Source organism: Solanum pennellii, chromosome 8, assembly GCF_001406875.1.
Source record: "Solanum pennellii chromosome 8, SPENNV200".
In the NCBI taxonomy this organism is placed as follows: Eukaryota; Viridiplantae; Streptophyta; class Magnoliopsida; order Solanales; family Solanaceae; genus Solanum; species Solanum pennellii.
In genome coordinates this window covers 60,893,188-60,904,862 of record NC_028644.1, presented here as the reverse complement: position 1 = coordinate 60,904,862, position 11,675 = coordinate 60,893,188, and the positions used below count along the sequence as shown (strand labels likewise).

Genomic DNA, 11,675 nt, shown 5'->3' with positions numbered 1-11,675 from the left:
TTTATCAAATAATAGCAAATAATAGAATAAACATTATTTGGAAAATCTGCGCCAAAAAAGGAAAATTGGTTTGGTTAGTTTTTTGTGTTTTCCAAAGGGCAAAATCAACTTGACGTTTGCATTACCCACTCGGACTGGACTCTGGACTACGTAGTAGCAGAGCAGAGCATTTGCATTCTCCTTATAATCTATCGAATCTTCATCTCCAAATCCTAATCTTCAACTTCAGTATGGGAAATCGAATTGCGAGAATCCAAAACGAAACGCCATGGTTGATCTCTATGAAGGAGCTTCGCATGTTGGGGGCCTCAACCTCGCTGTATGGCTACACAGTTCGAGTGAATCCTTACGACAGTACAGAGATTCCTGCTTCCCTATTCCTCAATCGCAATCATCAGTATGGAATGCCCTCTGAGATCGTCATATTTACAAACGGAGCTGAGGTCCGGAGAAGTTTAATCTCTCAGGATTTCGTTAGATACGTGAAGATAATACTCTCTGTTGAAGGTCCGTATCTTGTTGTCAGAGGTGTCCTTCCTCAGTTCCTCGATATCTGCTGGTTCTGGTGAGTATAATTAATCTAATTGCTTAGGCTCAGTATTAAAAATGAATATCTTCTGAAAATCTAGCTGTGTTTGGATTAGTTCTTTGTTACAGTGTCAGCAGGAAATATTGGTGATATTATTGAATTCAATGTGGTGTATTTTCCCTAACAAAAAGTAAATTAATTGTATATCATACATAGTGTCTTTTGAAATAAGAGAGGAAAAGGTTTGATATGGGAATGAAAGATTAATTTGATTAAATTAATTACTCAGTTTATGTTTTGAAGGATCAATCATTGATCTTCAATGCCTTCAGCTAATTTGATAGTCTTTATGAAGAATGAATTTAACAATTTTACCAATTGAGTTTTGAGTTTTGTAGCTAAAGAATGACAATTGAATGCTGAGGAACATATGGGATCCAAAAGCTACTTTCTGGTATGATAGTAATAACATGGACTATTTGTTTCCTTTTGGTTTCTGCTGAGTAAACTTGAAAAACTGTTGTGTTTTATAAAGAAACCATAGAACCGATTGTGTATGGGAAAAAGCTTGAAGCTTTTCAATATTATTCTGCGACTTTTGATAAAGATGGATTGACTTTGGGTTAGAGTGGATGGTATATTTTGAGGCACCAGGATGTGTTTTATAGGTTGTGTTTGTCTAATTTGCACTATAGAATGAGCAAACGATGGTATGGATTTTTGGATCGTTCGCTTAAGGAACTGAATACCTAGCATTCAATTGGATTTGAATTATATGGGAAGCAGATGTCGGTTAGCTGATATTTGCCTGTTGTTTTTGTTAATTATTATGCTTCTTTGATTGACTGATTTTTCTGAAAAAGATATCTGATACCGGATAAAAAATGTAAAAGGAAAAAAAGCTTCTGTAAGAAATTCATTCTAGTGGTCAGAGTTCCTCATAGTGCTGGACTAGGGTCTTTGTTAAGGTGGGGATCAGAAGAATTCACTGTGTTCTTTTGTTTCTTGGAAATTGATTGTTATTTGAATGATGAAATGCACGTTATCTACGTTATAGTAGTCTGTTCCTCTGATATTTTCTTCGGACCCATCATCACTGAGTTTCAAAGGCTTTGGCAGTAAAAAGAGTCATTTTGACTAGTTGTGAGGATTTGAAAGACAAGCTAGATAAGAATATTGATTGATTGAAAGAAGCAACCAGTGGTGCGACTTGGTTAGTCAATTCTCACATGCCCCTTCGGGGACATCCGATAAAAATTGGAATGATACAAAGAAAATTAGCATGCCTCTTGTGCAAGAATGACAACACACAAATGACGAAATGCTCAATTCTCACATGAAAGGCACGAGTACGAGACTTTATAGAGCATGGTAGGCATTAAACTAGTATTGGAGGACTCTCATATGAAGGATTTATACTCATGCATAGTCCCACTTGTTCCTGTTGTTGCAGTGCTATGTCTGAGTATACTAATTTGAGTTATTCATCAGTCAAACTTTCCCATGTAATTAACTTGTGTAACAAGATTTTGGATGAGATAACAAATGTAAATGACATATTGATTGGTAGGTCGATCACTTGAGTGGTATAGTGGACCGTTGAGTGTTCAAGTAGAGCAATTAACTAGTAAGGAAGACAAGGATAAAAATCTTATGGCGGATAATAAAGAAGCAATTGGTAGAGTGGATAAGGAAGAAACTCTTGAAGAGGATGTTGAAAAAATTGATAGAACATATGAAGAAGAAGTAAATAGATTGGAAGAGGGAACTATCGAAGTTTGAAGAGGAAGGAAATAGTCGTTGACAAAAATGAAATTACTAAATTGGGAAAATAATGTATTACAAGTGTAGATGTGGAGGCCATCGTGAAACGAGCAAGAAAAAATAACCCAAGTAGGTTTAAGAGTTACCCTTATGCAACAGAGGTCTGAGAAAAGAGGAACGTGAGGCTCCAAAGAAGATGAAGAATTAAACAAAGAAAAAGAAGACTACTGAGCCTAGAGATGAAGATAAATGGATCCTAGAAAAAGGTCCTACTTCTCACTAGAAGCCAGGAAGCTAAACATTTATTCCATACACTGAGATACTATAGACACTAGTTGTGACGGTGGATAGAGGAAGTAGAAGGTTGAAAGGAGAGAAAGAGCCAAAGTTCATGACTTTCGATGGGCCACATTTCAAAGAGGAAAGGGTTCCTGTAGACGTGCCTAGGGAAAGCTCGAGAGGAGGGTGACTTCGCCTGACCCTATTGCTAGTTGGACAGCAAAGACCTGGTGTGTGAATCCATGGATCAGAGTATCAAGCATGGGTGAGTCAGCTTCTCTTTTTTCAATTCCCTTGAGATGAATGGAAGATAACTTTCATAGCTTTCACAAGTGGTCGGAGACAGTTGCATTAAAAATGCTTCAGAAGAAAGAAAGAACTGGCTAATGAATGTTGCTGCAAGTAGGGAGACTCGGCTTTAAGAAAATTACATATCGGTACAACTTTTGCCAAATAAGATGAAATAATACTATGATGAAGTACATGTGAAGAGAAAAACATTTCTGCCGGAGCACCTTGTAACTAGAACCTCAACTTTAACGTGTGTGGGTTGGGGTCAGGTGGGGTGGAGGGGAGGGAGACTTAAAATAGCCAGTGCTGATGGTTTTTGAAGTTTATTCAATGTCTAGATTGCTTAACAGTTTCTAGTAGAAAATTAGTATTGATTTGTAGTGATTTAGATTTATTTAGTTAGGTTTTATTGCTGTGGTCATGACTAGAATTGTACCTTATGAAAAGTTAAAGGCTATGTACTTTGAATAAAGTGAAATTATTCTTATTATGTTATAATATGTATTGCACAAGATATATTGATAGTAGGTGTGAATATTATTGGTGTTGGACAGATGAAACTGATGCTTTAATCAAGTTTCTCTTCATTGTCTAATTCCTGAATTTTTTTAAATGAAAACACATCATAAAGGTGAAATTGTCATTTATTCCACCAATGATTTATTCACCGTAAGATTGAAGTCAGATGCATTCTCACAAGTTTCATCAGCTCAAATGATCAACTAATAGTTTTTCTAACCAAGTCCCTTAGGCTTGGTGGACCTTAAATTCGCCTGGTGCCTTTGACTTATATGCTTTAGGTTGAGGTGCAGTGTTGAAAATCATGCTGAAGAGTGAAGATTATTCTTTGTTGTCTGGATTGGATTGCTTTAAATTGCTACATGCTTAAATCTGTATAGATTGAGTTATTAGGTTTATATTGATTGCTGTGATTATACCTTGATAATGATATGTAATTAAGCGTAAAACAAAGCTATTGTCTGTGTAATTAGCATAAATCTCAATAAGCTTGAGGGAAAAAATCAAGTACTTCAGTTGAATTCTCTCTAGTTCTTTAATTCTCTCAAAATCTCTAGTGATAATGGGTAAGTAGAACTTATGATGTTGCCACACAAACTCGGTCTTGAATTTCCGTTTCTGTGGAACTGGGGAAGATGCAGGAATTAACTCACTAAGGGTTAAAGAGATTTGGAGACCCAAAGTGATGTGGGAGTAAAATGATATAAATGATTAGGAGGTGCAATAAATGTTTACTTTTTTTGCTTAGAGCAAGCAATTCTTGTGTTAGCATTTTTAAAAAGAAGAAGAAGAAAAGATGGGACCCGTTTTTCATCTATTTATTTTTCCGTACTGAATGAAAGGTGTTATTATTTTCCTGTTGGTAAGGGATTTTAGCACTCCATATTTATTATACTATCGGTCTACATATAAATACTTCTTCCTGTCTCTGATATTGTCTTCCTCTTTGTAAATAAGACAACCTTTTGTCTCCCTAGCGCATGGGCCGGGGCAATGCAACTATTATTGTGATATCAAGAAGATTGCAAAGAAAAAAGGATTTAAATACTCATAAAAAATTGACTTAAAACTACATAGCCCTTCCTTTATTTTTTCTCGTATTTGATTAGTCTTTTGCTCCATTTGTAACTTGTACAAAGCGATTAGGGTGGTAAGTGGTTTATATATGGATGATATTTGCATCACACAAGATTCAGGCTTGTTGAACTTAGAGCTGGGGGAAGTGGGAATCGGAAGCTTAGGAATGAGGAATTTAGCAAGGTGGACATTGACTAGAGACCAGATCAGCTGGACTGAAATTTCCAAAACGATATTGGTCGGGTGTGCGATAAAACTAGAAAGGACAGTTTCTTTATATTCCATCCTTGGGCATATGCGTGATGTTGTACTTGCTTCTTGATCGAAATAACTAGCGTCACACAGACCTCATTGAAAATAAAAGATCTCTTATTACGTTCAGAAAATTTCAGAACAAAGTTACCTACTTGTTGCTCTTAGGAAAGATCACTCTCCATCATGTCAACTTTTGATAGGAATTAGGTTCTGAGCTTATTAAAGTAATGGTCTCCTTTTCTTTATCATCATGTTATTGCACCTTCATATGTATGTTATTGCACTTTCTGGATTAACTTTTATTAGTAAGATTATGCTTAGCATGATTGGCTGCATGAATTGGTAAATTTGATAATATAACTATTTTAAGGATTTAATTTAACTTGCTCTTAGTGGTCACTTTTTCATTCTAAGACTCTGGCATGAGTTGATTGACTTCTGATGATTGACATGTGACATGGCTTAGGGGATGTGGTTTTCTAGGCCGAGAATACAGCGGAAGGCAAGGTGTGACAATCATGAGATGCAGAATCTCCAGGCTCTTGGTACTTTTTTTTTTTTTATAGTTTATTTGATTTTGTTTTTCCCTCTTTTACTACTTATGGGAGTGATGAATGTTTGATCCCTAGAGGACAACCATGTCCAACAGCAGAGTAGTATCACTTCAGTTCAAACAGTGTCTAGATCTTATTGCTTTCTATAAATTTGTTCTTGGAAACTTGGGTACTGATTGCCATAACATGCTTCTTAGTTCATGTTGTTCTTGTTAATATTGCGATTAAAACTTTTTCTGTCCCTTTCGGTTGACTGTAGAGTGGCAATGTGATTTGTCATTGCGCAAACTGGGCCATCCATTTTGTCTCTCGATTATCACCAATGTTTTTCCTCACTTTGTTAGTCTAGTTCAAGTAGTCATGACAGTTTGGTCATTTAATGATACATATTATGTTTGAATAAGGATATTTACTCCATCCTATATTCGGTATTGGGTTTACCTGCCATGCGCTTTAGGATAATAGCTTAATAGAGATGTAGCGATACAGTCGCAGTGTCACTTCTGGCCTTCTTTTGTCATGCCAAATAAAAGTTTGCTGTCTCTTTTCTTCTTTGTAAGCTTTATTCATGCATTTAAAGATATGACATCTTCATATAAACATTTTCCTAGACTCAAACACCCTGTAAATCAGCAACAGCCATATTTAGCCACTGAATTCAGATGTTACATAAAGAAGTTTGTCAATCTAGATAATATAAGGTTATTTAGAAGGGAGCTAACTACCAAAATATATATTTTGATTAACCCATCACCTGAAGAATCGTCCCTTTGTCTACATACCCTTACTTATTCAATGGATAGAGTTATATTTGATATGGTTATGTCCAAAAGTAGCTGAAGTTGGTAGATGTTGTCGATCATAAATTTCAAATAAAGCCCTTTCCATCATGTTCACGTCATCAACATTTTCTGGTTTATTGTGAACGTAATCATTTGTTTGAAAACTACGGAAAGTAAAGGAAGGGAAGAGAAGAGAGGAGATCAAGGGGAAAACACTTGTTTTTGCCTTTTGGGGATATAGCAAAACAAGAGTATTTTCTTTGTTCGTTTGGTTTGATTGAAAAATAAAAGAAATTCGAAAGTGTACATCTTTTGCTTCTGTTTGAATTTAATGCATGGATTCTATGAGAAAGTGCTATGGTTGCATCAATATAACGACATTAGTGAGTTGGTCTTGAAATGATTCTAGCATTTTGTTACATCCAACTAAACTGTAAATAGTGTGTGTTAGAATAAGAATATTTTTATACAATTCTACTTAGAATAGAAATAGGAATAGGAATAGCAATAATAAATAGTATCCTACTCGGTGAAGAATTGTATTATAGTCTCTAAATAGGGCTTTTATATAATAATCTAGACACAACAATTCAATAATATTTCTCTTATACTTCTCACATGGTATCAGAGCCTCTGCGAACTTGATATAGAATCAAAGAGCTTTTGCTGCCCGCAGGTGGCTATTACCCCTATATGCCGCCCGTCTGGCTAATGATTATATGCTTGAACCCCATATTCAAGGTAAGAAAAACTCAGTCAGATTAGTCATCGTGCGTCAATTTTCAATGAGTTTCTAGGGTGTTTTGTGTCAGCCCCATATACATCGGTATATGTGTAGCACCGTGCCATCTTTTCGGTGACTACTTTTTCATATCTAATTTTTGAAGCACCGTGCCATCTTTTCGGTGGCTATTTTTTTTATATCTGATTGCGTAGCACTGTGTCAGCTTTTCGATGACTATTTTTTCATATTTAATTTGTGTAGCACCGTGCCATCTTTCGGTGACTGCCTTTTCATATTTTATTGGTATAGCACTGTGCCATCCTTTCGGTGACTACTTTTTCTTTTCATATCTGATTTGCGTAGCTCTGTGTATCTCGTACTATTTTTCACAATTAATTTGCGTAGTACCATGAATTTTTTTTGAACTGCTTTCTCATATCGGAGAGGCATAACATTGTGTCTTTTTGGTGACTGCTCAGATTTGATTTGCGTAGTTCCATTCATCTTTTTGGTGACTCCTCAAATTTGATTTGCGTAGGGTTGTGCCATCATTCCAACCCTACCTATAATTTCTTTTTTTCAGTAGGATCGTGCAATAATTCCTACCTCACCCATATTATTTCTCTTTTTTATTAGGATTGGCCGTCAATTTGACCTTTCCTATATAATTTCTAATTTTCAGTTGGGTCATGCCATCGTTCCAACTTTACCAATATAATTTTATTTCCTAGATTGTAATTACTTTCAACCATCAAATCTAATACTGTTGTATGAGCATGTTTTGACCAGTTTTTTGGTGACTTTCTAGTTTAATATCGACTCGTCTATTGATTTCAACATGAACCATATACTTTAGACTAGATTATGATCACTTTCCGGTGACCGCTGCATCGTGAAGAAGTCTATATGGAGCAAGCATCTAATTTTGTTGCTTAGAGGGAGTTTAGTAGCATTGTATGAACGCAAGTCACTCTATGGTCTGAAATAAGTCTTTGCAAGCTTGGTTTGTGAAGTTCAACACTGTTATTTTATCACTCTGTGTTTTATTGACATTATACATCAAATTCAGTATTTCATGAGAAGACCTAGCATATTGAGATTGACTTATATTATGCATCAAATCCAGTATTTCATGAGAAGACTACAAACATTGAGATTGACTGTCAATTTTGTGAAGTCGAGTGATGTCTCACCAAGCCCCTCGTCGGTCCTCGTATTAATTACATTTGTAACAAGCTATAGGTACATATGATTTGTATGCACTAGCTTGAGGGAAGTGTTATAATAGGAATAGGTATATACAATCCTACTTAGAATATGAATATGAATAAGAATAGTAAATAGTACCCTACTTGGTAAAGAATTGTATTGTAGTGTCTATATATAGGATCTTTATATAATAATGTAGACACAATAATTCAATAATATCCTTCTCCTATATTTCTCAAATGTGTGCCTCCAAAAAATCTTTGCATTCTTACTGTGACCAAATCTACACAATTTTGATACTAAATGTTGGTCATCTAGTGGGACAAATGAAACATTTTCCAAATATGGCAAGACTTTTTCCACTCATTTTTTGGGACAATGATCCAAATAGAACTAAAGCTTGATAGTTTCACTACTTTCCTCGCAGATGATGCAACAATTAGCACTACTGGCCTCATACTGTCGTCTAAATTGCATTTGCAATTTGCATTGCTCAATCGCCACTTTCTATTTTTCTAATTCAGTGGTGTCCGGCCACCTTGCTCTATCGCCACTTTACTGCTGCTTCTACCTTTTCGTGGTTCTCTTTCCAGGTTGCATTTTCTTGCTTTTATTCTAATGATCAATAGAGGCTTCCTTGGGAGTAGGATCTTGTGCCATTGAAAAATCTCATCTTGTTAAGTGACTCTTTTGCATATTCAATTTTCATTGCTTCAACTCTCTCATTTAGAAGTCTAAGATCTCTTTTTTTGCATCAGACCTGAACCCAAAGAGACTGAAAGTTATTGCTTCTGTTGAAAGCTTTTATGATAAGATCCATCTTTTAAGCAGAAGTTGAACTATTTTCTCTCATCTTTCCTCTCATAAATATCTATATGTGCATCCAATGATAGTGATTTGTAGAAATAGTGCAACAAATTTCAACTCGAGTGTTGTTCAATGGTGTTTTTGATGCCTGTAACTTTTGCTTTTCTTGTGCTCAGCTGTAAAGACCAGCATTTGATTTGGATGATTTGAAGCTCGTTGAAGCTGACTTGGAAGAAAACATACTGGGGACTATTTCCATTGTTGATTGTGTGTCCAAATCTTTGAAATTATCTAGTATCTACTCCTCTCATTTCTTTTGCTGCTTGTGCTGACTTAAACATGTCTAGTACTTATTTCACATCTCAATTAATAGCTCTCTTCTGTAAGAGTGAAAACAAATCTTCCTTCTTTCAATTTGAAGATTCTCCTGATATTATGTGCATCTGTCTGACATGCTTGGGTATGTTGAATTTACCTTTTTTCTCCTTTTTTTTGTTTTGTGATAAGTATGCATTTTATTAAAAACTAGATGGTACAGAAAAAGGTACAGTACTTAACAGCAAACTCTGTAATTCAATACTGCATATTATCTCCTAGTAAGTACAAAAAACAAATACTTATCCATCATATCTAAAAATAGTGCTATAACACCAAAAGTACAGTTTTAATGCATTTATTTTTTACTCTAGAAATCTTTAACTTCTTCCCATCAAAGCATGCCATGTTCCTTTCAAGCCATAAGGTCCACATTATGCAATTGGGAATAGTTCTCCATATTGGCTTTAAGCTCTTTTAACCTCCTGTTTTCCACACTTCAAACAAGCTACTAATTTTCTCTGGTAACACCAAAGGGTATGCCCTGCATTATTGAGCTGGTAAAGGGGCATAGTAAAAATATTTCTTCTTTCACTAGGTGAATAGAAACGATATGTATAATAGTGTATGATGTTAGAGATTGTAAGAAAAGCAAATGTGGAGCTGGTGGTGCAAAGTAAATATTTCTTCTCTCTCTAGGTATAATAGAAACAATAAGTATAATAGTGTATGATGTTAGAGAGTAAGAAAAACAGTGTCCATATTTGATATCAAGTATATAAGTAGTCATAGCATCATAAATCAGAAATACAAGAAGAAATGAAAGAACTGATATGTCATTTGAAAGCTTCAGGTATTAGTCTCTTCGTTGTTGCAATCATGAGCCTGTGAGTTGCTCTTCTGTTTTATGCAGATCATTGCCTTCCTCAGATCGACTCATTTAACAGCCTGCAATTATGTGAGCAATAAAAGTCATAAGCTGGAATGGTTTTTGAAGCACCATTTTAGCATGAGCTGAAACTGGGGTTTGAGTTTTTGTTCTTGACTTAAAATTGGTGATTTTACATATAATTTTATCATCTATTGTTCCTAATGTTTAATTTCAGTGGTGGAAGCATAACTTAAAGTGATAGATAGAGCACTGATAGACAGGTATTTGAGGGGTTCTAAACCTACGAATGGACACAAGATAGTGTACTAGTGTCCCACTTGTTATTTGCTGATTTTAAACCCGTCCTATGTGATACTGAAGTAGATCAGTTTCCATGCTTGAGGCATGTAGTGATATGAATTCAGATGGATCCGGCGAAAAAATAAATCGAAGGAATAACATTCTTGTAGACGAGCTTGAAAATATAAAGTATATTCTGAGACCCTCAATAATGGTTGAATTGCTTCATGCAACTTAGGTTTTTCATTGGGTGCGAACCTAGAAAGATTGTGTTATGTCGAATCACATTATTGAAAGAGTTGAGAAGAGGGTAAAAGTATGGCAAAACGAGATACTAATTTAAAAGCAAGAAAAGATATAGACCTCGAGCACAATATCTTGCCCTCAACCTATTTATAACAATGACATCTTGAAACGTGGGTAGAAAAGCGACTGGAGAGGATATAAAGCAAATTCTTATGGAATACGAGAGGAGGAAGAAATACCGTTTAAACTAGAAAGTGGAAGATCACCATGTAGATGAGTGTTGGGGTTCAGAGATCTTAAGGTTTTTAGTAAAGTCTTACTGTATAATAGCAAATGGATTTAACGATTTTTAGTAGGTAGACTATTTTATTGAGATTGATCATCGCTGACAATTATGAAACTCAACAAAGGAAATGGAGGACAACCAAATTTCTTGGTCATATAGGGTGGCATTATGGAGAGGCATCTTTAAGATTTGTTTTTATTAAGATAATGAGCGATTAGAGATAATTATAAAATAGGTGACAATGTCACAAGAATCCTAAAAGGAATATTTTCATTACCCTTGCTTGCTAATACCCTAGCAATCCATGGGACAAATATTTTCGAACACAATGTTTGTTGATTCAAAACCATTCTCATCTTTGTTGATTCAAAACCATTCTTATCCAGCATCCTTTTATCTTTTAACAAAAAAGAACAAGGATAAAATAGTGAAAGGAATATATTTTTGAGCCCTATTGATTGGTTGGGATCCTTCTAGTGATTGTGATTTTCTGCAAACAAATACACAATCTTGCCTCTAAAATCTTCGAATAACTTTGAGTTATCTTTTGTTTCAAGTAGTTTTATGGTACCACAGGATTATAATAATATGTTGAGGTGAAAATAGTGTTTCCATTTGTTCTGCCGAAAGCAGTTAATACCACATATCTTACCCTTGGATATATGTGCATCTACATCACTTGCTGGACACCCTTAACCAAATCTAAGAAAAGGCGCCTGCTAAATGTAAAAATTTGTCTAAACATAGCACAGGAAAGTATTAAATGTAGGATTGGAATTTCTCAAATTACTAGCGTATCAGACTGCTTATTTTTCTGAATGTTCTAGTTACACATTAAAATTACTGAAATTTGAAAAACACTAGGGG

General features: G+C 35.2%; 1 protein-coding gene and 1 non-coding gene across 2 annotated transcripts; both read left to right on the top strand.

Annotated features, from left to right (window-relative positions):
- Nucleotides 1–75: 75 nt before the first annotated feature.
- LOC107028999 lies at nucleotides 76–10,991 on the top strand. The gene is made up of 4 exons (XM_027919142.1): nucleotides 76–565; nucleotides 5,181–5,259; nucleotides 8,411–8,576; nucleotides 8,967–10,991. The coding sequence occupies exons 1-4, from the start codon at nucleotides 231–233 to the stop codon at nucleotides 8,984–8,986; spliced, it is 600 nt and encodes a 199-aa protein (XP_027774943.1). The 5' UTR covers nucleotides 76–230; the 3' UTR covers nucleotides 8,987–10,991.
- On the top strand, nucleotides 1,761–1,862 carry LOC114078495. The gene has a single exon (XR_003580176.1). It is a non-coding gene; the product is annotated as a U6 spliceosomal RNA (small nuclear RNA).
- Nucleotides 10,992–11,675: the final 684 nt, after the last annotated feature.